The following is a 25,908-nucleotide window of genomic DNA, read 5'->3' as shown; positions in this document are numbered from 1 at the left end:
GCAAGGTGTTCGTAGGGGGCACCGGTGTACCGCCCCTACAGATGTCTTGTTCTCTTCGGAATTAAGCTGTGCAACGACAAACGGCACCTAAATATCTTCGCTGAAACAAGCACACGCCCTCAAGGTGCGTAATCCCTTTATTGAAGCGAAACTTTGTGTGCCTTCCTCCCCGGGTTTTGGCGCATCTGTTTGGTTGGTTTGTCGCCGAGTAAAGTGGGCCGATCTCGGAGAAGCTGTGACGACCGGCCGATATCACAGAGGCTGCAATGAAAAGCGAGCCGCTCTCGGGGACAGTGTAATTCGCGGTCGCGAGAGTCACGTGGTTGGGGTCACCGCGTCCTTCCCTTGCAGACACGAAATCGCTATTCTGAAGAAAAAAAAAAAAACAGGTGCACAAAATGAACGGGCCTATACCATTTAATTAACATCTTCGCGACAGTTTCGCTTCACAGATTCTAACATGTGCATTGGATCTGCGTGTTCTTTCCTTTTAAGTTAGGTGAATGCAGGAAGATACTTGCGCCTCTCAGAAGTGTCGGATATATCGCTCCGACCTGTGATGAATAGAAATGAACTCAACAATTAAACTTCCGTTTTTGTATGTACTCAGTTGCACAAGTTAATTATGTTTATTACTGAACCATTCGAGAACCATTGAGAACCATTCTAGGTCGCTTAACCTACTTTCTTCGTGTGATATATTACCATATATTACGCATTTCGTTCACGTTTTGGCGTCTTCTACCACATATTCTTCCTGGTTATTCATTCTGTCCGCATTAAACGGTGTGCAGAATTTTATTGGACCGTCGATGAGCGGCTAATGCTTCCCGAATACTGCCAAGTGTGCATTGCAGACTCTGTCATGGGGGGGGGGGGGGGGCGCTGCACGGAAGAGGGTGCAATGTTTCATCGTCCCGTGATCTGGCTTCATCCAGCTCCTTTTCTCCATCGATTAATGAGCGGCATTCCGAAGATTCTCGACGAACACTCGCGCGCATGCGCTAGTTCAACGACCTTCCTCACAAACCCACGGCTGCGGCGAGGCCGACCGCCAATGAAATGGCTCGGGCGGCCATGAGGGCCGTCAACAAGGCATGAGGCGAGAAGTGCCGAGCGGTCGCTCGTCGTATGCGTCGTAAACCGGTTCACTTTATGAAAGACACGAACGAAAAATTAATTTTAACGCAACTTTTGAGCACAGACTTTTTACTAATCTAGGACGAATAAGTATTAAAGACGAATAAGTGCGAGGCAAAGTGCGCCTTTCATAGCGACCGTAAAACCCATAGAACTATAACGCTTATATAATAGTTATGTGCCGCAAAATAAAATCTAACATCACTGAAAGTCACCCCTTCCCGGCTGGTGCATAGCGTAATCCACAAAGCGCAAATACACGCTTTATTTCGTCTGAAGAATTCAAGACAAAAGAAACGCTTTTTTTTTCAGCGGCTAGTTCGTAAATTAAGGCGCTCCTGGACCTCGAAGTTTGGTGTCACTGCGATTCCCGACGCAAGTCTTGTGGCAGGTCTTCATGCTGAAGAAGCGGTTGGTGCCAACAAGGCAGCGATGGCCCTGGTAGTTGGCGGACGACACCAGGAGGCAACGCGGCGACTTCTTTTTGTCGACGCCGGCTACGGCGAAATACGGGAAACGCAGCTGTGCGCTGCCGCAGTAGTCCGGTCGGCTGGACACGCGGCACAGCCGGCTCCTTCCACGGCGCCCCGCGCAAGTGGCCAAGCACTCCTCGCGGGAGACAAACGCACCGCCGTCAGCGTGCGCCGGGCACAGGCCTGACGTGAAGTTCCAGCTCCGGCACGACCTCCCGTCGAAGTACCACCACGTACCCAGAACGTCTGCACTGCATGCGACGGAGAGCGAAGGACTGTTACAGCCTTACAGTCGCACGCCCCGTAGGCATTATTCAACAATCACGCTTACAGCAGAAGCATGCTGGAGGGGAAGAGGCTGTCCGCAAATGGAAGAGGTCGGGGAAAACCCCACTGGCGGGAACCGGCACGCGCTGGCTCCCGCAGGATTTGGGGTTTCTGTTGTTTTACGTGCCAAAGCCACGATTTGATTATGAGGCACGCCGTAGTGGGCGACCTCGGATTAATTTTGACAACCAGGGAATTTTCGACGTGCTCCCAAAGCACGGGGCACGGGTGTTTTTGCATTTCGCCTCCATCGAAATGCGGCCGCCGCGGCCGGGATTTCATCTCGTGACTTCGTGCTTAGGAGCGCAACACCATAGCCGTTAGGCCACCGCGGCGGGCGGCTGGATTTTCTGCGGCGGAGTGGCTTGATCGCGAGCGCCGCGTCTCAATTGGCTGCGGTCGGTGGCAGGATAGCCTCTAGGGTACTGCATGGGCCGTTTTTTCAGGCCTAGGCTCGACCCAAGCCCGAAAGTGTCATGCGTCGGCCCGCGGGAGCCCGGCCCGGTGATTTCAAACTTGGCCTGTACCCGGCCCGGCCCTGCCCGGTTTTGTGCGACCAGTTGGTCTTTGAGCCTATGTGAAGCATGATCAAGTTCGCGGTTATTGTGAAGATGCTTTCATGTGATCAAGGGGCGCTGGGCAGTCTTCCAGCTGCATCAAGCAGCTCTTTGCCCTGTGTCCCTTCTTACTGGATACTCTGTAAATCTTCGCGTTTTGCGCAAGAGTTGCTGCTATAAAAAAACAAATTACATCCTTTCATCACCATGCTCGTGCGGTAAAGCGTGATATTAACGGCCGTACTACACTTCCCGAATAGTTGTGCGGCAATATTTAGCGAAGGCATAGGTTAACACTCCCTTACACACTGCTAGCCATTTAATCTCACCTTTTAAGCTGTCCTGGTATAATGATTGCGATGTACAGTGATGGAACTCGAGCCAACAAACTTGGCGTGAATGTAAATTTAAATATACTGGTCTATTGGCTTTCGCGTGTACCATAATACACGGTCACCAAAAGCTTTCTTTACTAAAAGTAAATTGGTGACTAGCAATAGTAATGCTCATGTGCAATCATATTGTCACATGGAACATACCATTTCCATTCCTTTACACAGCCTCATTATGATAGTGTCAATTTTCAGTAAAAAATTAAGGCATCTTTGTTTCGCAATATCAAGTTTGGACTCTGTAATTTTGTTTCATCCTGCAGGGTGATAAGCACAATGCATTTGCAGCGTAGGCGACGTATTCGTCTTCCCGTCAGATTGAGATATGATATGCTTGTTTGTTCAATTTCGCCGGGAACCCGCCTAGTCCTAGAAAACACATATACAGTGCGGTGAACACAGAGGCAGCTCAGTCCCTGAACATGTGAAAATATAATTAAAAAGAAAAATGCACTGAGAGAATACAATTTTCTGCGTTCTGTTTTCTTTGTCACATCCCTTTCACCAATGTTGCAAAATATTGCAGCATCCGCATAGGGTTAGTGTTAACCTAAGAACTATGGCATCTTGACAGCCTAATGTATTTAGTAAATATGCGATAAATTACGGCAAAATATTCAATTCGCTTGAACAAAATAGTGAAAAAAAATAACGTAAACCAGCAGCGATTTGCACTATGCCTTGACACGCAGATTAATTTGTGGATGAATATTCCAAACATTATTTGCTACCAATTTATTCCAATACTTTAAGAACTTGTTCAAAATTTATTTCATTTTATTTTTCACTAGCCTGATCACGCACAAGATGGTGCACAGTAGCACATCAACGACTATATACCACCGAAAATCTGCATATTTTTGGGCAGCAAAAAATTATTGTGCACTACTCGACTTTTACGCACGTCTTCTGCTCTTCCCAAATATAACCAGCTGTACATTGATTCCTCTTGTGAGGAACCAGCCTTTCATTGATTCCTCTTGTGACTGCTATACGAAGGATACTCTGGGCAACTGAAGACAGTCTAGAAATTTTTTTTTTATTTGCAGCGGGTCTCCGACCCTTCTGTTTCCAATCTCTCCAACGCCATTGCAATGCAAATGTCTTTCTAACTCCATCATCTTGATCTGACTCTGTGATGTCGTGACGCCCTCGAAATTTTTCCTTCGCCGCAACTGCTAACTCCGCTAATGTGCTTCCCTTTCTTAGCAGGCAAGGCTGCTGTCACTCACAGCGTCACCTCGATTAGTAACATCTGGTCATTCGTCTCTCGCCAAAGCACGATTATCTCTAGGAATCCGAGGTCATAATAACCTGGGAACAGTGTTCACCAGAATTTTTTAGTGTCGCGAAGACGAACTAATTGCGGCAGAGCCCATCTTAAGATTACTGTCGCAGTTAATGCGATCAGCAATCAGACGATGTCGCGACACACCACATTGTCGAAGGCGCCTTTAGTTAGTATCTGTAGGAGTGTTTCTGAGATTTCAATTGCTTCGGCTATAAACGACACACAATGTCGCCGCGATCGGCCCCCTTTACTATCACACTCGCTCGCCAGGGTCGCTGATGACCATGATGACTGTATGCCAACGGCGCACGCAGTGCCGACGACGGAATTGCGATCAAGGAATGACGTCGATGAAAGGACGATAGCGCTATGACGACCACGGCTTGACGACAACCGCATGACGATTGTGAAGTGATGACGATGGTATAACCACGACAGCGTGAGGACGATGGCTTGAGGACAATGAGATGGCGACAATAGCGGGCCGACGACGGTGTGAGGAGAATCGGATGAAGCTGGAATGACGACAGTGGAACGATCTCGATAACATCACGGCGGCGGTACCACAACGAGTATATGACGACGACGTAATGATGACGATCTCATGACAACGGTAGCATAATCACGATTCATTCACGTGAGCACAATTACAACTGAATGCGCAGAAGAAATGACGTCGACGGAAAGACAAAGGCGGTATGATGACGATGGCTTGACTACAATTGGGTGATATTTCTGAAATGATGGTGAATGTACGACAACAGCGTGAGGACGATAGGATGACCACGACAGCATGACGACGACTGCATGACGACAATGGCATTACGACGACAGTATGACGAAAGTCGGATGACGAAGCTGGAATGACGATGATGGAACGACTACAGGGGTATCACGACAACGGTGTGATATAAATGCATGCCGGTGACTGTATGTCGACGACGCAATGACGACCATGGCATGACAAAGCTGGCAGCATCACGCTTCAACAACGGCAGCATTATTCACGATGGGATCACGTTGATGGAACGATGAAGGCGATATGACGACGACGACGACACGACAACAATTTGGTGACGTTTCTGAAATGTTGACGATTGTACGACAGCGCTATGAGAGTGACATTGCTACAACGAGATGACCATAACTATATGATAACAATGGAACGACTACAACGGCATCACGTCTCCGAAAACATACGTAGTTGCTCAAGTTAGTAGACGACTTCAGTCACATGGTGTAAGAGGATAGATAGATAGATAGATAGATAGATAGATAGATAGATAGATAGATAGATAGATAGATAGATAGATAGATAGATAGATAGATAGATAGATAGATAGATAGATGAAAAAGTATCTGAAATATGCAGATAAGACTAATCGCAAGGAAAAGCTGAAGCGTATAGTGGGCAAGGATAAAAACTGGTAGTCTTCTCCCAGCGACTGAAGAGCGGCGATAAAAATCAAAGCTCCTTTCTTAAATAAAGATGGTTGAACACGAATCTTTCCCCAATGCAAACTGAAAATGTCCAAAGCCAACGACCACGCAACGAACCCAAGAAATGCTGAGCGACCCGATGCTATGCATGTGTGATTTGATTGCTTGTTTAGGATTGTATCTATTGCCAACGACCACGCAACGAACCCAAGAAATGCTAAGCGACCCGATGCTATGCATATGTGATTTCATTGCTTGTTTAGGATTGTATCGGTTGCCAACGACCACGCAACGAACCCAAGAAATGCTAAGCGACCCGTTGTTTTGCATATGTGATTTGACCGCTGTTTAGGATCGTACTTTCCAGGTCATGAGACGAGGCCGTGTGCACGCGTACTTGCGGTCTCCGATAAGAAGGGTAGCTCAGTTAATCGCGACAGGGGTGATGTCATGCCTAGCAGACGCAATTTCCGCTTCTAGTGAACTTTGTGCGCATGCGCTACTCTCGCTGAGCTCGTCGTTTCGAGCCGTTATCAGACACTGACCGGCTGGCCAGTCGACGCTGGCGCGGTACTGCGAATGTAAACTGTAGTGTTGTACGCAGATTTGTAAGTTGGTTTTCCTGCAGTGCGTTTTCGGCGCTCACGGACGAATCAGTGAGACATAGGAAGCTTTGCTCGAAAATTTACACTAATATGGTGCAGTGTCTTGCTGATGTGTCGAGGTCTGCCTGCCCAGACTTTCTCAGAAACCAACACATACCTCTGAACTAAGTTTTTCGCAGGGCTGCAGTATTTACAGTCCTTAGTGTTGTGGAGTTGCAGATAGCATACCCGGGCCTAATCCTGAAGCCCGGACCCGAACCGATCTCGAAGCTCCTAGAGCCTAGCCCGGCCCGGGCCCGAGTAAAAAATTGTCTACGCGGCCGGACCCGTGCTTTTGAACCAGCACGGGCCCGCTCAATGCTGTTACGGCTGGCGTGCAACACCCCAGGCCATAAGGATGCTCAAAGACCATGCCTAGCCGAAAGGGAGAAAGAATTCCTAATTTGCTATGGTTGTCTCGAGTGGTTGCCGGTATGGCAGGCGCCCCGCAGTGCAGACAGGCCCCTTTGTGTGTATGTGACCAAGGGGATAACGTCCCACGAACTGTTCAACTCTAGGGGAGAACGCGTTCCGCGAACCAGGCAGTACCTCCGGGTTGCCGTCAGCGGAGACACGCTCGTGAAAACGTCACCTGGGAGAATGGATCAGACGCCCATCCCCGTGTTGCTGCCAGCGGAGGCACGCTCGTGAAAACGTCACCTGGCAGAATGGATCAGCCACCCATCCCCGGGTTGCCGCCAGCGGAGGCACGCTCGTGAAAACGTCACCTGGGAGAATGGATCAGCCACCCACCCGTGGGTTGCCACCAGCGAAGGCAAGCTCCGCTAAACATCACCTGGGAGAATGGATAAGCCACCCATCCCCGACCAGACCCGCGGGTTGCCACCAGCAGAGGCAACCTCGGGAAAACATCGCGAAGGAAAGTGGGAACAGCCGAAAAGCAACGAGGGGGATTTAGTGCATGTCACGTGACGTTGACGTGAGCAAGATCCCGCCTGCGATTTTAGTGGGCCTATTTAAGGGGTCCCCGCAATGTACATGTTCATTCATTATCTCCTTCGTATCCTTCGCCAACCATTGAATAAACAGTGCATGTTTCGCACTAGAAATTGTCTCGTCCTTGCCTGGTCGCCATGGTCTACCGGATGCCCGCAGCCCGCCGACAACGCCACGCTACCCAATAGTAACATCGGTCGAGCTTCGAGAAACAGGCGTCGCAACAATGCTCTAATCGCCTCTCTCCGCTTCGACGGAGTTCATCTATGCGGCTGGGCTCAATTTCGATTGTCCGTGTTACGCTCGTGCTGCAGAGTGTTGTCCCCGACGCTCAACTAAACAAGGGGCTGATACCGCAACGACTGTGGGGCTGATGCGACGAAGGCTGGTCTTACTACTGAGATTTCCGAGCAGCGGGTGATGCGTTTGGTGACGGTCCACGAGCGTTTTGCGCGGCTACGCTATGAAGCTGACAGACGTCATCGAAATGTCGAAGCGGCGCGAAGACGCCGCGCTGCCTAAGCGCCCCAGCGACGTCAAGCAGCAACCAGCCGCGGTGGCTTATAGCGGCTATGGTGTTCCGCTGCTAAGCACAAAGAAGCGGGATCGAATCCCGGCCATGGCCGCCGCATTTAGATGGGGGCGAAATGGAAAAATGCCCGCGTATACCGTGCATTGGGGACACGTCCAGAGTTCCCCCACTACGACATGCCTCATAATCATATCATGGTTTTTCCATATAAAACCCCAGAATTCGACGTCATGCAAGTTAGAAACGCTGAGCTGCGAAGCGTAAGCATTCGGAATACGAGATAGGTGAAGAACGCGTGCTGTCCTTAGCGGTTCTTAGTAGGCGCGCTGTCTTCGCAGAATAAATAAAACACTCCATAGATTTCAGAAGATGTCTCTGCCTGTGACAGGGCGCGGGAGTCATGCGACACTTGAACGGTTTAACTGCATGCACTACGATCAGTGGTCGCTCAATGTGGGGCTCAAGGATGAACCATAATGAGTTTACATAACACGGACAACAACCAGAACCAGCGTCAGAGTATAATAAAATGTCGCAGTTTCACCCGAAGGGCGAAGCATCGATTGCGATAGCAAATTATTAGACAGCTATACGAAGTAAGGATAGTAGCTTTATCGACTTATACACTTATATACATTAGCTTGCTAACTAACAAGCATGGTGCCACATGCAAACGTGAACACATCTCACCCGACGACCGCGCACGCATCGCTGTAAAAACGCTAGGATGAGAAGGCGCGGCAGCAGCCGCCAGCGAATTGACCTTCGTCGCGGCTGACCGCCGGAGCTCAACCGGCCCATTGCCTTGCGCGTGATGGAAGACTGCGCGCTTCCTCCCAGCCTTCCTCCCTTGTGCGCGCGAGATGGAGCCACCATCCTCGTCTCACCCTTGCACGCTTTCACTCGCACACACAGTACGCGGCGCGCGGTCACTATTTAGCACACTTCGACTTTATGGGGAACGCCACGGCGACGGCGGAAATGCGCCTGGAGTGTCCATATAATTGCTGTCGCAATAAAAAAATCGCAGTGAATAACAAAGGATGACGCAATGCTTTTCTCAAAGAATGCACGCAAAATCATAGAAGAATCCACGTATGTTACCCATAATTCCGTTTCAGGCTGAGTGATTGCAGTCCCTCTGGTGCTGTTTCCCTAGATTTTCCTCTGGTAATCTTAGCGTGAAATTATATCCTTCTCGCTACCTCAAACTTTGGCGGATAATTTTTCCTATTTTAGATGCTCGGCATCATTCTGCGCAGCCTAGGAAATCCCCCGACTCCGAGAAACACGCCTTTGACGCCATCTGAGCCTCGACGTAGCGGCACAAGTGAGATGGGGCGAGCGTACGAACGGTAGAATATGTAAAATCATATTTCCTAGCCCATAACTACTTATCGGGTTTTATACCTCGAAGGTGCCTACTGGGCTATGACAGTCGCCGTAGTGAAGTGCTCCGGATTAATGGTTAGCGTGACATGCGAACGTTTTTTTCTTCCATTCCGCCGTAGTTGGAATACGGCCGCTGCTGCCGGCAAATGAACCCGCAACCTACTGACCCGCGCGTAACGTCATAGTCACTGAGTCACCGCGGGTGGTCCTATATGCGCATCGACATCTATTAGTCATCGGAAAGATCAATAAATATAGTGAGCAGGAGGCTGCTCACAAATTAGCAAAGTCCTGTTACCACTAGTGAAATGAGCGTGGGCGCTATAAATACAGCCCTATTTACTTTTCTTTGTAGAAAAGAATAACTACCGCAGAAAGAGCCCCTATACTTTGTGGCGTAGTACTCGTCATAAGGATAATCTGTATGAAAACAGCGAGTGCTTGCGGTAGTAAAACATTAAATCAATCGCATTATATGGGATAATCAAATCCTCGTGCAAAATAAAAGTAAATATAAGTACTGTTTTTAAGGGTCTAATTTTGTATCGAATAGATACGAATCGTACTAAACGCTTAACGAACCACAAGCACACCGCCGAAGTGCAAGGCATGCTTGTGCAGTGGAGGCAACACGTAGGGGTGAGCCGCGTAGCGAAGAGGTGGATACGTACTCCCCCCAGCGAAATTACCAAATGACGGCAGCAAAGCAATGTTCACGTTTGAGAGACTGAAGACACGGCATAATTACTAAGAAGGCGAGGAAAGCAAACTTCGGTCGCACGTAGGGGTGTAACGCGCGAAGCAAACCTGGTGTCGCAAATCTCTGGGTATTGCAGTTTTGCGCGTCACTTGAAGGCCAGAGTTTCTTAACGGTGAGCTTAATTCTTTCACTTTTATCGCCCTTTATTTCCCCCAGGCACGTTATACTTCATATTTGGCGTTGTGGCCTGCGTTCGAGTAATATTTAGAGTTGGCTCTCAACCAAGTGTATAGGCGCTCAAGTCGCACTTCCTAATCACCCTAAACGAAGACATGGTTTCACGTACCTGTCGCATTCCTTGAACAGCGATGCATGCGAACATTGCCCCGAGGGCCGCTTCTTCTTGACGCACGCTTCCAGACAGCTCCTCTTCGAGTCGAACCTGTTGGCGCCGCGGGTGCAGACGCCGAGCTGGTGAGCCGCAGTCGCCACGCAAGCACGGATGGCGCTCTCGTAGTAGAACTCGTGCCGAGGGCGTTGGCAGTAGGTGAACGAAGGCGCCTCGCACGCCGATCCGCTCTGAATGAAGACCAAGTGTGGTTGGACAAAGGCACTTGCTCAACGGCACAGAACTGCAGAATAATCGAGATCTGGGAGAGTTGGGTATATCTTGGGAAACTATAGTAAGAGCGCACAAAGAATAAAAAAACGACGATTTTTTTTAGAGGGGTTTAGACATGAAATTCACTTGTAGTAAACTCCCAGGAGAAAACAAGGACTGTTTTTAGACGAAACACTTTGACTTTAGACTTACCATGTTCTTTGGACCAACCACTCTAAATCTTCAAACGCCATTTTGAATTTTTCTACGAGTCATTTAAATCTAATAAAAAAAAGTACATCGAGGTTTCGTGCACGTATTTCTTCAGCACCCACACGATGGGGGTTGGTTTCAATAGCAAGCTGTTACGACTCAAGGGTGCCGGTTACACAAATCTCGTATGGTTGCAGCAAAGTAAAAAAAAAAAAAACTGAAGCAGAGCAGCGACAGCTGTCCAAAAAAAAAAAAAAAAGAAGCGCGATAACTTCACGGTATCCCCTTAACATACACGCTTTTTTACGATGGTTAAAGAATGTAGGAAAAGAGTTCGAAGTAGACATTGTATTTTTTTTCTACCAACAATGTTGCACGTATCTGTCCCTTGTTGAACTGAAAACTAGCAAAGGCCGGAAATAAGTCTGAAAATCTGTGCGATAAAACACAACAAGTCTCGTTTCATGTTCAATAAGCGTAGTTTACCAACACTCCACCACGTGCGGAATGACTTGCAAGTGGCCAATGGAGCTTTGCATTAGCACCCGATTAAGTGGGAATAAAAAGGTCGTTGAGTGCAATTTTGTACTGCAGTAACAATAGGCATGTAAGGCGAGCCATTGAGACATGCCATAAAGAAAGAAAAGAATGCAGGCACGACTACAAGCAAGACTCCGATCTTGTTGCATGACGCTGCGGTTTTCTACTTTACCTTGGTGCATGATTAGCAAGCTGTACCTAATTAATTTCTCACTTCTCGCACTACCTATCGCATGCGTAGTGTCCCTGCATTTATATCAGATGTTTTCCCAATAAAAAAAATTCAGTGCCTTTCCACTCTGTGAAGAAGGATGACCGGGGAAGCTGTGTAGGTGGGCCCCTTAATGGCGAACTGCACCTTCGCCGCGGGTCGGCCCGGCATTGCACTATCTTCGCGATCGACCCACGTATAGGGCGTGCTTAACGCCTGCTTCACCTCCGCCGCGGGTTGGACCGGTATTGCACTATCTTCGGGATCGGCTCATGTATGGGGGAGTGCTTAACGCCTGCTTCACCTCCGCCGTGGATCGGCCCGGCATTGCACTATTTCAGGGATCGGCCCACGTATGGGTAGTCTTTTGCTTACCACCACGACACTAAAATTTCCTTGGACATCGTTGTATACCGCTTCGCTATGAAATCAGTTGCGAGTCAGCACCCGTGTTGTGTCTTTCAGCGTCATTCATCCTTTGTGTGCTTCGACTAGTTTCCCTAAATATAGAGTGTAATACATGCCTGTCGTTGTACGTTCACCTTAGAGCGCTTGATAGTTTGAACTTCCAGAAATATTTAGGCGGCAATGACATCTAAAGAAGAAGAACCGAAACAAGACAAAGAGCTCACTTCTGGGCGTACGTACTATAGTTGGCATATGACCAACCCGCAGGTGCCAACAAATCGTATTTCAGGCCATGCTTTCATATTGGCATGCTGCTTTCGATTGCGACCGATTTCTTCAACATGTGCACGTTTCGTGGTGTGAAATGGAAGCAAAATTTGGTTCCTATAGATATGTGAGCAGTTATTCAAAAGAACGCGAAGTAAAGGCTAGACCAGTGGTCTTGATATCTTTCCTAAGAATAAGAGGGTCGGGAAGTATACCAACGTGCCCGTACTCATACATAACGAGTAGCAGGATCTGCGTCCTTTTTCTCCCTCCATTATGCTTTCCAGGTTAATTTTGTTTTCCGTCAAGCTACGCGGCCTATTTGCAGCAGCTCTCGAAGTCACGTTCCGAAACCGCCCACGCAACCGACTTGTAGAAAACGTTCAACGAGAGCGCTTCGGAGGTACGCCTGCTAGCCCCTGCCTCAGTCAACTAGAGACAGGGGTGCATTTGCAGGTGTGCCTTCTGTTAAAAAAAAAAAACAAAAAAATAGAACGTACGGGCTGGCATGATTCTACTACCCTAAGTCTCCCTATTGTAATAGATTAGAAGTAGGCTCCGTAATATTAAAAAAATAAATTATTGGGTTTTACGTGCCAAAACCACTTTCTGATTATGAGGCACGCCGTAGTGGGGGACTCCGGAAATTTCGACCACCTGGGGTTCTTTAACGTGCACCTAAATCTAAGTACACGGGTGTTTTCGCATTTCGCCCCCATCGAACTGCAGCCGCCGTGGCCGGGATTCTATCCCGTGACCTCGTGCTCAGCAGCCCAACACCATAGCCACTGAGGAACCATGGCGGGTCTCCATAATATGAAGTATGCAGAATAAATCGCAATAGTTTAACCAAGAACTTCGATATAGTAAGATAAAGAGGGGATGCTGCTAGTGCGAAACCGAAAAGGCGATTTTGTACATTTATGGTAACTTACACCAATATAGAAATAGCGGTCGTAGAAAATTGAGGTTCGATTATTAGACATTAAAAAAAAATTCCCGGAGAAACACCACTGGGAGTTGACTAAGTATGCGTAAGCGTTGTGCCACTTGCTCATCTCCACGCAGCCGGGTGTCATTATCCATGTTATGAAACTTGAGCCGACCGGTATAAACGACAGCGCAGCGGTGACACTAACTGTTGCGGACAGCGATGCAAGGTGAATTGATGACGCAAGCAAACTACTGCAGGTGGCGGCGCCAGGTGCGCTGATGACGTTCCGATCATTATCCGCGTGGAACCATTATCAACCGTGATCAACAATACTACGGCGGTAGCTGCGTATGGCGCGGCGGCGCGGGCCCTATCTTGAAAGCGATGTGCGATGGGGATAGAGTGCGCCGAGTGCGTTTTGTTCTCGCCGTTAATTGGCGTACGTTGAAGCGAGAGGCAATACGAAGGTGAATTCGTTCGCTGCTGCGGGCCTTATCTTGAAAGCGATCGTCTTACGTACCGGACGGATGGGCTTCCTCATTGGGTAGGCATAGAGATGCTAACTCGTTTAAAACGTGTCCCTTTACTGCGACTCAAGCAAGCGAACGCAGACGGGCGCTCTATAGCGACGCATAGCGAGCTGTCGCCATGGTGCGCGCGTGCAAACAATTAGACACTCGTGACGCCCCGGGAGAAACACCGGAACAGGAGGGTGACCTTGCGACGTACTTCCAGCCCTATACCACTTAAACGTCAGAAGATATCACTTGTACTTACGCGCGACTTGTACGCAGCCCACAGAGTCTCCTTGCCATCGTTCAAGTCACCAATTATTTCTTGCAGGTCGGCCGGTTCCGTCGCCGCATTGTCTCCATGATCGACAGTGATCGCGGTGGAGGCAGGCAAGTGTTCTTTCTCCGTGTTGGCTCCCGACGTGTACGCTGACGGATCGCTCTGCCGGCCCTCCTCGCCGACCCCGTCGGTTCCCCACTCGTTCTCGGGCGTCACGGACCTAGAGTGTTTGCCGCCCCTGTAAATGACGCGCGGCGGAGCCACGCGAATAGCCCTGCCCTCTGGTTCGGGTGGGCCCACAGCTATAGTGTCCTCCAGCGGCATAAGCGGTGTTCTGGCCTTGCCTCCCCGTACTAGCATGCCGTATATCTCGGCGCTGATTCCCGCCAGCAACAGTGTCGACAGGGTGGCCAACGCGGCAAGCAGCGCGCACCGGCGCGACGTCGCTCGCCAGGAGTCCCGACCACGCTGCGCGCCTCTGTCCTCGTCTACCGCGCCCGAAGAAGGAGCCGGCAGCTGCGCGTTGACGTAACGTCTGAAGTAGCGCTTCATGTCCTTCGGAAGCGAGCGCGAGGAGAAGCTTGTGAAACTCGTGCGCGCCGAACTGCTGGCGATCCCCGATTCAGCAGCAAGCTCATCGCTCCGCCCAGACGTCACGGAAGAGGACCTCCCGCCACTTACGCTCAAGTCGACGCTTTCGACCGTCGAGGCCGGCGAAGATGGAGTCGCAGTTTCATGCTCGCTTATCTTACCGGGTTCGTCGTCGTCCGCTGCGCCGGCGGTATACGCAGACGTAATGAAGGAGGGATGACTAGTGCCAGTGCCTTCCGCTGCATTCACCAAGGGATCCGGGCCGTCGCTTTGCGGCTGCGGAGGCGCTAGTTCCGGGGGCTGGTCCATCTCGAAGCGAAGAGTCTTCACAGAGTGTTCCTTCTGCGTATCGCAGAAACCGAACGGGTACTTGAGAATGCCCGTTCCCTTGTGCCGAGGTCGCGCAGGTGACTGTTGGCCCAAGAGCGGCGCATATCGATAGAGTGGTTGCCGAAACCCTTGAGCGTAATATCTCTCCATCAGAGACGTTACCAGTGACTAGTGAGAGACCAGCGAGAGACGGGCCCTGCTATTGGCGCTGTTGCTGCTGCTGTCCTCTGACGATAGCGCTTACCTAAGAGAGCGGAGAGAAAGAAGACGTTTATGGTTTCGTTCGCGGCACTATCGCTCTTTAGGTTTCTCAGCTCTCGCGAGGCCATTCCAGCGCCCATAAATACTGATTAATTTGTTCTGCCATCAAGAGAATTGTTAGAATTTTTAGGTAAAATTGCCAAAAGCTTAGAACAACACTTTACAACGCAAATGGCAGTAAACGTTGTAGGGGCTCAATCCGGAGATGATTTTATTGAAGTAACAATGGAAGAGCTACAACACGTTGTTCAGCTACACTCTAAGAAAAGAAAGAGTGACCCTTGCTCCATCAAGGGGGAAACGGCGATGTCCCGGGCCCCATATTCGTCTTTAAATGGAGCAACGTTCCTCTGTCCTGCATGGGAGCAACGGTTTCTCCCTCTTCAAAACCAACATGACCGACTCCGGGCGAGCGAAGCGAAGCGATGGATGCGACTAGGCCTACGCACTGTGCTAGTTCGCAGCTGGAAAACAACGTACGCGACATAAGCTTAGTGGACGTTACTGATATTTGCAAAAGAAAAAAAAAAGAGAGAGAAACAATCTCATTTTCTTTGACGCATGCAAGGAACGAGATGCAGGTACGACACGATTTTGTAGCGATGCCTTCCGCTCGACTGCCACTCGTATCACCCACCTTTCACAGCCGGTTGAGCGTGTCGATAATGCGGGCGGAGCGTCACTCTGACCACTGTTGAAGCGCGAAAAGGAATGGCATCGGAAATGACACTGCTAGAACATCGCGGCGTTGAACTTACGTAAACATAGGGATATACACACATAAATAAATCCGTCACACACACACTCGCTTATGTGGATGGATGGATGGACGTTATGAGCGTCCCCTTTGGAACGGGGCGTCGGGTTGCGCCACCAAGCTTTTGCTTTTATACTGCCTAATGTCCTACCTAGGTTAAACAAGTAAAAAAAAACACTATGAACTCCCACAACCAAATTTTCTGATCCCCTATTGCGAACTTTGCTTTTGTACATCTCCGTTTTTTTTGTCGTTTCCCTACTTTTCTTCCACCAATCCTCAAATCACCCCTTACCAATCCCTATTGCGGACATGTTTACTTTTCCACTGCTCTCGCTGAACCCAAGGGCTTCAAGGAGGCCAGCGGTGCCTAAATCGACCGCTGGGGAGACGTCTTCGCATTCTAATAAAACATGCTCCATAGTTTCCATAGCTTTACCGCAGCAAGCACATACTTCTTCTTCCTTCTTATATCTAGTGTTATAGGTGCGTGTTCTAAGGCATCCCGATCTCGCTTCGAAAAATAATGAGCTTCCCTTTGAGTTATCATAAATTGTTTGCTTCCTGATTTCGTTCTTTCCCCTTAGGTAATTACTCATGGCAGGTTTCTTTTCCATTGCCGCCACCCACGAGATTATTTCAGCCTCTCTGACTTTACGCTTGACCTTCTTGCTGTGTTGCCCACCCTACAGGCTGCATACTTGCTGGTAAGCTTCCTAGCTATTTTCCTTCACTGTGAATCAATGTTTTTCCTGTACGGATACCTCAACACTCTCCCAGCTCATTTACTTTCTGCCATATTCCTCAGTCGTTCTTCATAATCAATTTTACTGCGAGATCCCCTCACTTAAAACCTAGACCAGCCCATATCACCCTGCCCAGCTTCATTTGTAGTCTTCCCGTGAGCGCCAAATGCGAGGCGTCCCACTGACCTTTGGTTCCCATCGAGTCCTGACTGTACCCCTGATTAAAAGCAAACAACCGCATTTCCAAACGTAAGTCCTGGAACCATTACACCTTTCCACATACCTCGAAGCACCTCGTACCTATTGTATCCCCATAGCGGTCTGTGCTTGATTATGGCTGCATTTCTCTTTCCCTTCACTGTAATTGTTTTTTTTCTGTGTTTCCATATATCTATTGCCTTCGTTTATCCATATACCAAGGTATTTATAATCTGTTACCCTAGGTATTTTCTGGCCCTGTATTGCCACTGTCTGCTCACTGTTTTCATTGAGTACCATAACGCCTGATTTTCTAACACTAAATTTCAAACCTAAATTGTTGCCTCCCTGTCCACAGATATTAGCTAGACGTTGCAAATCACTTTGCTTGTTAGCTAGCAACACAATGTCGTCCGCATAAAAGAAACCTGGAAGCTGCTGCTCTGCTACTGTAACCGCCTGTTTGTATGAGAGATTAAACGCGATATTTCTTCCTTCTGCGCCCTCTCCATCCTCACAATGTACATCATAAACAGCAGTGGGGATAAAGGGCACCCCTGCCTCAGTCCCTTGTTGAGATCAACTTTCCCCTCGCTCCTCATGCCTTCCCATTCAACTCAAACTGTATTTTCAGGGTAAATCTCTGTCGAAAGCTGTAGACAATCGTCACCTAAGCCTTCCCCTTCCAGAATATCCCACAATATGTTCCGGTCTATGTTGTCATAGGCTCCTGAAATGTTTAAAAAGGCCACATATAACGGTCTGCTTTCTACTTTTGATATTTCAATACAGTGAGTAAGAACAAATAAGTTATCATCTAAACGCCTACCTATCTTGAAGCCATTCTGAAGTTCTCCCAAAAATGCCATTATTCTGTGGCCATGCTTTTATTTGAGTGCCTGCGTTTCTAGCCTGCATGTTACCGATGTAATGGTCAACGGTCTATACGAGTGAATTCTATCTTTCTCCTCCTTACCTTTATAAATTAAATTCATTCTCCTTTGTAGCCAACTGTCTGGTATTCGTCTATCTTTTAAAGCATTTCCAGTGCTTTAACCAGAGCTTCCTTACTTTTTGGTCCTAGTTCATTTATCAGCCTAACGGGATCCGCGTCTCGCCCTCTGGCTGCGCGCTTAGGAATTTTCTCTTCCGCTTTCTTCCAATTGAAATTTGTCAGCACCAGCTCCTTTTCTATCTGGTTCTCTTTCATGCTCTTTTTTTCTTCAAATACAAGCTCGTCATTGCCTTGGAACGATGCGGCTGTTACTTTTCGGGTGTAATTTAATGCCTCTTCTCCTTCCAATTTGTTTACATCTTCGTCTAGGATATGTTGTTGTATTGTTGTTGACTTCCTGCCTAATAATTTTATGTGGTTCCAAAATATTCTAGGTGCGGCCTTCTTTTTCTGACGCATTTCTGACAACCAACGTCCACTCTCACCTTTTATCTTTGCTTGCACCAGTATTTGAACCATAGACATTTTCTTCCGGTGTATTTCCTTTTTACTGGCCACTTCATCCTGCCGCAACTGCTCCTTGTTTGCCTGCTTGTGCTTTCGGGCTGCTTTCTGTCGTTCGGCGATCCCTTCTTGTATCTCCCTGTTCCACCAGCTTTTCGGTTTCTTTTTTTTCCTTTCCAACGAACATGTTGTTTATCTTTCCGTATTTCTGTCGTTATTACACTTAGAAGTTCACTATATTACCACTCTTTATTTGGCCATTTGCCAAGTTCTTCCTCGACTCTAGTGACTATATTTGTTATTTGTTCAGCGTTCAAATTTGGACTGGCCATTTTGCACTCCTTGCTTTCTTTCCCAACTACATATCCCATTTTCAATATGACGCTTATAGTCACTCCCTATGCTGCTATACCCTTCCTCATCAATGACCATTTCTCTCAACTTATCATGAATTCCTTCTGTCATAAGACAGTAATCAATGGTTGATTGCCGGTTTCCCACTTCCCACGTGATCTGCCCTTCACACTTAGGCCCTGTATTCACGATAACGAGGTTATGTTGCTCACGAAGGTCTAGCGTTGACTTCCGGTTGTTGTCAGTATAGTAATCTAAATCCTGTATGTCGGCATCCATGTCACCTAATAGGATAATTTCAGCACCATTCCCGAAACCCTTAATATCAGCGCTTACGCATTCCACTAAGTCTTTATTCTTCTCTGTGCAATTATTTCCGGTCTACAAATAGGTAACGCCCAGCCAAGCTTTTCTCCCACGCATTGTACCTGGTAACCAAAGATGCTCTTGACATTTTGAATTTACTGTTTTCCATTTGGCTCCCTGATGGATGAGCATTCCGACTCCCCCGCCCTTCCTTTCTTTCCGACTTAGTTCTGTTGCACTCTTCCCAAACATAATTCTCAATCACTGGCGGCTCTTCCGAGTCTCTAAGGTGCGTTTCTGTAACCGCATACACCCCTATTTGTTCTCTATTTAACTGCTCCTCAATCTCTGCCCACGTTTCCTTTCTTCTGCCGCCCTGCAAGTTTATGTAGCCTATTGCATGGCGAGCTCTCTTTCTTGCTTTCGTCCTTTTTGATTTCGTCCACCCCGCGGCCATCGGCGAATATTTTTTTCAAAGAGTATTGGAACAACCGCAGGCGGCACGGCGGTAGCGCATTTGCTTGCTTTCTTCACGGAAACCAGTAGGCTTTATTTGTTTTTACGCATCCTTTGCGCAAGATCGTATATGCTGTGTGCCGCAACGCACCAACAGAGCTGCGCCAATTGAAATGAGTCTTCACTCGTCCCCCCAAAGATGCGACAATGAGAAAAGATTGGGTTGTCAAGTTGCGGATTGGCAAGCCAGTCACACCACCGATGAAAGTGTAGTGCGCATTTCATCGGCCGTGACTTCTTCTGGAGCCACGTAGTGAAGAAAACGAAAGTTCTTTGCTGATGTACATTATTTTATTTGTTTTTCTGCGCAGAATTGATGCGTTATAAAAATAGAGCTTGCGACAGTGTATTGCAGCACTGCGAATAACGACGTGGTTTTGATCCCGAGTATATGTAGTACGTGGGCGAGCGTCGGAAGCATTTGCTCAGGGTTCGCCTGCATCAACTCTGTGGGGATACGCGACTCTCACGCGTCCCCTGATGTGTTGTTTTCCCACATAGCTCCCGTCTCCTGCAGTGCGGCTTCGCCGCGTGGCCTGGGGCCCGCGGCGGTCGGTGTGGTTGAAGCGCAGTGCGAGAGATGGCGCGAGTGTTGCGCTGCTAACGCCGCCTCACGGCGGGGTTGCTTGGGTGCGGAAAAGGCAGGACTCTTCCTCTTGGGTTGCGGGACGGAAAGTGGCGCGGACGCTCTGCGCGTGCGCCGATCCATGCTCCTGTGAGACCGTCTCACGAAGCCTCGTTGAAACGTGCCACCGTTCGTTGGGATCCAGCGTGGGGGCGAATATATTCGCTCGCTATCCGGTCGCGGTGAGCCGGACTTCCTAGATTTGTCGCGCACCCATCGGCATGTTTTGGGGATAGCAATACGGCTAGCAGGCATTGATCTATGAAAGGTGCAATAAATGTCCTTGTGATTGTTTGCATTACTGTGTTGTCGTTCCTTTGTACCAAGAGCATGGATCTGAGAACCCCACATCTGGCTGCCCAACGTGAACCTCTTGGGGCATCGGACGATAGTTTTAATAGTTTTCCTTCGTTCGAGACCTTTGTTTGAACCGAATCGTAGGGCTAGCCTGGATTTTGATCGCTAGCGTTGGCGGCGTGCTTTCTTGAGCGAGGCGACGGTGGCTGTATGTGTTTGAACGTGTCAGCATGCTAAGCCTTTTTGCAAGTGTTTTTTTTAATGACATTCGTCGGTACGAGAGCCACGCGGTCTGCATCCTGGGAGAGCGAGGCTTAGCGCCCGCGGAGCATTGGCAAGCCTGAAGCGGGTGACTACGGAAACCTCGTTGGTGGTCCGAATTTCTCATGTAAATAGCTTCTATCTCTTTGACTCTGATGGAGTCGCGGCTCTGGGAGCCGGGTGGCCGCGGGCCACGGGTGCCACTACGGGCTGACTGACAATTTAAACAATTAAACAATTTATAATAACTCAAAGGGATGCTCATTACTTTTCGAAGCGAGATCGGGATGCCTTAGAACACGCACCTATAAAGCGAGATATAAAAAGGAAGAAGAAGCATGTGCTTGCTGCGGTAAAGCTAGAAAAGCGATGGAGCATGTTTTATTAGAATGTGAAGACGTCTGCCCAGCAGTCGATTTAGGCACCACTGGCTTCCTTGAAGCCCTTGGGTTCAGCGCGAGCAGCGGAAAGGTAAACAAGTAAATGTCATCACATCCATCCAATAAATAAAAAAGAACGATTGCTGTATTTCGCACGGCAAGTTCCCGACCAAGGAGGATATATAGAATTTGCTGGAGTGGAAGCCGCCTATACGCGCCTATTGGGGACAGTGAAGCCGCGCTGAGCGCGCGGCGGCCATCTTGTCAGTGGCAAAAAGGAGCCGAGCGCAGCCGCATTCATGCTTCTTCGCGCTGCCGATGAAGTTGCTCGCGTTTACAAAGCAATCAAAACACGCAGTTCTGGTCGTAGACGTTTATTTTACACCTGTCCGCTGCCAATTGGCGTGTAGAAAGCAATTCACCCGCCCGAATATTAAGTAGAGAAGCTTAATTCAAGCGCATAAACATGGTGACAGGTACCCTTCTGGTGACTGAAGGTAATCGCCCCTGACAGAAGCGGCCTCACTTTATTCTTGATCAGTTCACTGTTTCGTTCCTTCGTCATGTGGTGTATCCTCCCTTTCATGTATTCTTCTGCGAATTTTCTGCAGAAATTGTAAATGTGATTATCAAGCGGATTGAAGTCAAGGATGTGCTGATCCAATTTCTGGAACCTGCTTGGAACCTGGTTCTGCTGGTTGTTCATTGCTTCACATCATTGCTCGAAGTTTGCGTAAAAATCATGATAACATATCTTCATTCATCGACTCTCTTTCCCACACTTTTTCATTCATCTGCATAACTGAGACATAGCTTGGCCCGGCTGATAGCAATTTATATGTGTTCCATGCCGTATCAGGCTGAGTATTGTAACCGTGTTGCATATCAACATGGTGGTAGCGCGATTTTCGTCGCACCCCACATTAAATATAAACGTAGACTGGACCTTTCCATAGATCTATTTCGCTGCGAAACTGTTTGGATCGAAACCGATGCCTTGTCTTTTCCAAATTATTATTGCGGAATTATTATTGGCTGTATTTACCGTTCTCCATCTTCTTCCATACCTGATTTCCTTCGTCATCTTAGCTAAGTTCTTCAAACATTTACTAGTGAAAACAAGCCTGTCCTAATTGTAGGTGATATAAATATTAACTTGCTCGATGTCGACAATAGTACTGTATGCGCTTAATCGGACTGTTTTTCTAGCTTTGGGCTTGCGCAATTAATAACTTCGGCCACCCGGATTGCCACTCAAGGAAGCAGCTCCCTCTTAGACCATGCCCTCACTAATATTTCGCCTTCACCAGAGTCTGGTGTAACTGACATAGACATATCAGATCATTACCCTGTATGCGTCACTTTCAAATCTAACCCTCCTAGGTCAGATCCCTGTTATATTACGTCTCGTCTTGATAATATAAATTTTGTTGATGCAATTGACAAAATTGACTGGAGAGTTATAGCTACCAAACTAAATCCAGAAGATGCGCTTCAATTATTTTCCTCATTACTTTTAAAAGCTGTTCATGCTAACACTGTCACTGTTAAGTGCAAGAACAGGTTTAAATTTCCGCATAATCCTTGGATCACTAATGGGCTACTTGTGAGCATGATGAAAAAAGAAAACATGTATAGGAAGACTAAAAAACAGCCTTTCAATGCTAATTTAGCATTACGCTATAAGAAATATTGCAACATGTTGAGTAATTTATTGAAGAAATCAAAAAGGCAATATTACGAAAATGAATTAATGAAAAATAGGTTTCATCCAAACAAACAATGGCAACTTATCAACGAGTTTTTGAATGTACCGCCTTCTGGCAGTTCAATTGAAGAAGTAATTTACAATAATGTGACTATCACTGACCCGCCTAGCATTGTTCGTGCGTTCAGTAATCACTTTTATGAAATTTATAATACTATCCATGTTCCTCCTGTTTATTATACGAGCCGATGCGATCAATCTTTCTTTTTGTTTCTTGTAACATCTGAAGAAGTCCTCACTCGATCAAAACCAGGACGCAAGTCCTGGTTTTGATCGAATTTCCGCATTTCATTTAAAGCTTGTTGGTCCGACTATTTCTGATGCTCTCAGTAACTTAATTAATCTTATGTTCAAAACTGGTATATTCTCTAGAAGTCTAAAAAAAGCTAAAATCATTGCTGTTCATAAAAAGGGTGACAAAGCTCAAATCGCGAACTATCGTCCTATATGTACTTTACCTTCAATTAGTAAAGTTGTAGAAAAATAATACTTCATCGTATTAGCATTTACTTTAACAAATTTAGCTTGCTGAAACCCTGTCAGTTCGGTTTTCGTTCAGGAAGCTCGACTAACTTGGCTTTGCTAGCATTAACTGATTATATTCGACATTCACTTGATCTCGGATACATTGTTGGCTCAGTCTTTTTAGACTTTACTAAAGCCTTTGATACAATAAACCACAAAGTTTTGTTTACTAAACTGGAGTCTGTTGGCATTTCTGGTCCAGCTCTTAATTTATTAAAAAGTTATCTATTAAATAATAAATTAACAGTGTACGCAGGCGGGGCTTTCTCTGAAAGCAAAATTATTAACCAAGGAGTGCCTCAGGGCTCGATTTTAGGTCCACTATTATTTTCCATTTATATAAATGATTTACCTGACTGCCTTAATTATACCCTACCTATATTATACGCAGACGATACGACTGTTACCCTCTCGGATAAATCATTACTTTTGCTAACTTTGAAACTAAACAGTGATCTGTCAAAAATCACTGAATGGCGTAACGCCAATTTTCTAGTTATAAACCCTACGAAAACGCAATTCATGTATTTAAGTCATCACAGAGACATTTACCTTGGTCTCCGACCATAACTCTGAATGGGCATGACATTCCTGCCTCCACTTGTGTTTCTTTCCTAGGCATCAAATTAGATCCCCACCTTAAGTTTACTAACCACATTGCATACATCAAACAAAAAACAGCATTTGGCATTAGAGCACTACTCAAATCCCGTGAATTCTTTTCCAAAGAAGCATTATTATCGTTATACTTCGACTTCATTCATAGTCATATCATTTATGGTATCGCTTCTTACGGAAAGATGGCTTCCTCTTTTTGCGCGCCTAAACTATGGAACAGTCTTCCATATTCCATTAAGTTGTCATCTACCTTGTACTCTTTAAATATGAACTCAAGAATTATTTGCTGTCTGATTAATTTCCTACAATGTTATTTTTCTATTTAGAAGCTGTGTAATTACCATTGATTGTGCATATTTTCTCTTTCTTTTGTCTTTTATGTGTGTCGTCACTCAGTTTCTTGGTTATATTTTGCTTATTTCATAATTTGTTTCTCTGCTCTGTATTCCGCTTTATTTTTTTATATAACTTCTAATCCAAGGGTCCCAGTGCAGTCTCTGACTTTGGGACGCTTGTCTGTATACCATTTTTTAACAAATTGTTATGAACGAATAATAAACTGAAACATGCAACTGAAACTAAAACCACTTTTTCTCTAAGGAAGCACCCAGGACTTCCAAGATGAGGTGCTTTGCCCTTGACTTCACCGTTGCAATGGTAGCACATTCAGCCTGTAGCCGTCGCAGTGCCTTCTCAACTGTGACGATGAAATAAGTCCACCTCGGCTATTTTGCTTAATTAAAGGTGCCAGCCAGCTCATCGGAATGCAGGGCGGTGATGCACTGCTCACATGTTGTTGTACGAACTTTCCGAACAATGAAGCCTGCTATGTAAGGCACCACGGCATCGACAAATACAGAAAGGCTTTCGGGTCAGTCAATGCGATGTGTATAATTGTGGTCATCGGGCTGTAGGATTGATGACCTGCGCATGTCAGTGAGCGTGCTTTTTGCATCTACCATGGCTAATGTAGTGGTTGTATGCAACACCATATCTTGGGAGCAGTTTCCAGAACTGGAAGACGTTACTTCTGTCTGAACCAACAGACGCTTGTAGGCAGTCATAAATTGAGCGGCTGTTGGATTGTTGCTATGTCCGCCTCGTCCACGTATGCGTCCGAAGAAGTTCTCGGCGTGATCTTGACTGAGTTTGTGCGTCAGCAAGTACTTCAGCTGATCCTTGCCAGCAAGCCCGTCGAACATTCTTTCGGTGCTTGCCATGCATATCAAAAAGCCAACGAACCCAGTTTTTTTCAGACCTTCTGTAATTGCAAAGCCTACCGGATATCTCAGCCTGTTTATGTATGCCCGGGTCTCAGAAAAAAAACGGCTTCCAGCAGCCTTGGTTCTGCTTACGAAGCGGTGCTTTATACGACCTTGCTAGTGGGTTCCTGGAGTTCAAGTTGTCGAACAAGTGACCGAAAGTACTAATGAACTTTGATGTTGCACTGACACCCTTGAATTGTGGCAGCTTGAGCACCTGTTCGCAGAAGTCCAAAGCGTCGGCAACTGAGGCACTCAACGCTTGTACAGCATATCGCACCTTCATTTTTTGCGTTTCCCACTGGACGTGGACCTTCGTAAGCTTGTTGCCAAGCCGCAACCCCTCTCCACGTTGCAGTGTCTCCAATGCCACTACATAAGATCATTTCACGCGCCTTCCTTCCATGTAAACGAGGTGACTTACGGTTGCCAGCGAGTTACGGATGAGCTTAATCATATGGCTGTCATCTAAGATAATGTAAACATTTTAGTGCTATCAGTTGGGTTGGCAAAACTTGTGATAAACTGATGAGTGTCCGATCGAAGCTGAGCACCTCAACACGTAGCCATTCTTAAGTTCGACGACGCATCGTCATATGTAAGAGAGACAACTTCAGCTTGCACTGATACAAGTATCTCAATACACTGCTGTGTCAGCTCCGCTCTCTCTGCGCCAGTGAGTGCGTCAATTAAAAATATGGGACTGGCATCTTGACTCTGATGTTTATGCCAACACTCATGAAGACACATTTCTGGCTTCGGGGAGACTGTCATCATCTAGCCCCGTTCCAAAGTCTAGATACCCAACTATCTTGTCTCCAACAAGTGCTACATGTTTTCTTA

The 25,908-nt window shown here is 47.2% G+C and overlaps 1 protein-coding gene and 1 pseudogene across 2 annotated transcripts; both read right to left on the bottom strand.

The window, feature by feature from the left end:
- Positions 1 to 130: 130 nt before the first annotated feature.
- Positions 131 to 15,965, bottom strand: LOC142570339 (uncharacterized). 2 transcript variants are annotated; one of them, XM_075678736.1, is made up of 4 exons: positions 13,797 to 15,965; positions 10,192 to 10,424; positions 1,485 to 1,864; positions 131 to 367 (listed from the first exon to the last, which is right to left on the bottom strand). In XM_075678736.1, the coding sequence occupies exons 1-4, from the start codon at positions 14,880 to 14,882 to the stop codon at positions 363 to 365; spliced, it is 1,704 nt and encodes a 567-aa protein (XP_075534851.1). In that variant the 5' UTR covers positions 14,883 to 15,965; the 3' UTR covers positions 131 to 362. The 2 variants fall into 2 exon arrangements, with proteins under 2 accessions (XP_075534851.1, XP_075534845.1); XM_075678730.1 differs by lacking the exon at positions 131 to 367 and having other exon boundaries at positions 1,305 to 1,864; positions 13,797 to 15,964.
- Positions 15,966 to 19,940: 3,975 nt separating this feature from the next.
- LOC142562388 (uncharacterized) lies at positions 19,941 to 24,867 on the bottom strand (annotated as a pseudogene).
- Positions 24,868 to 25,908: the final 1,041 nt, after the last annotated feature.

This window comes from Dermacentor variabilis, chromosome 1, assembly GCF_050947875.1.
Source record: "Dermacentor variabilis isolate Ectoservices chromosome 1, ASM5094787v1, whole genome shotgun sequence".
Lineage (NCBI taxonomy): Eukaryota > Metazoa > Arthropoda > Arachnida > Ixodida > Ixodidae > Dermacentor > Dermacentor variabilis.
Note: the sequence above shows the minus strand (reverse complement) of the source record. Positions and strands in the feature narration are given on the sequence as shown.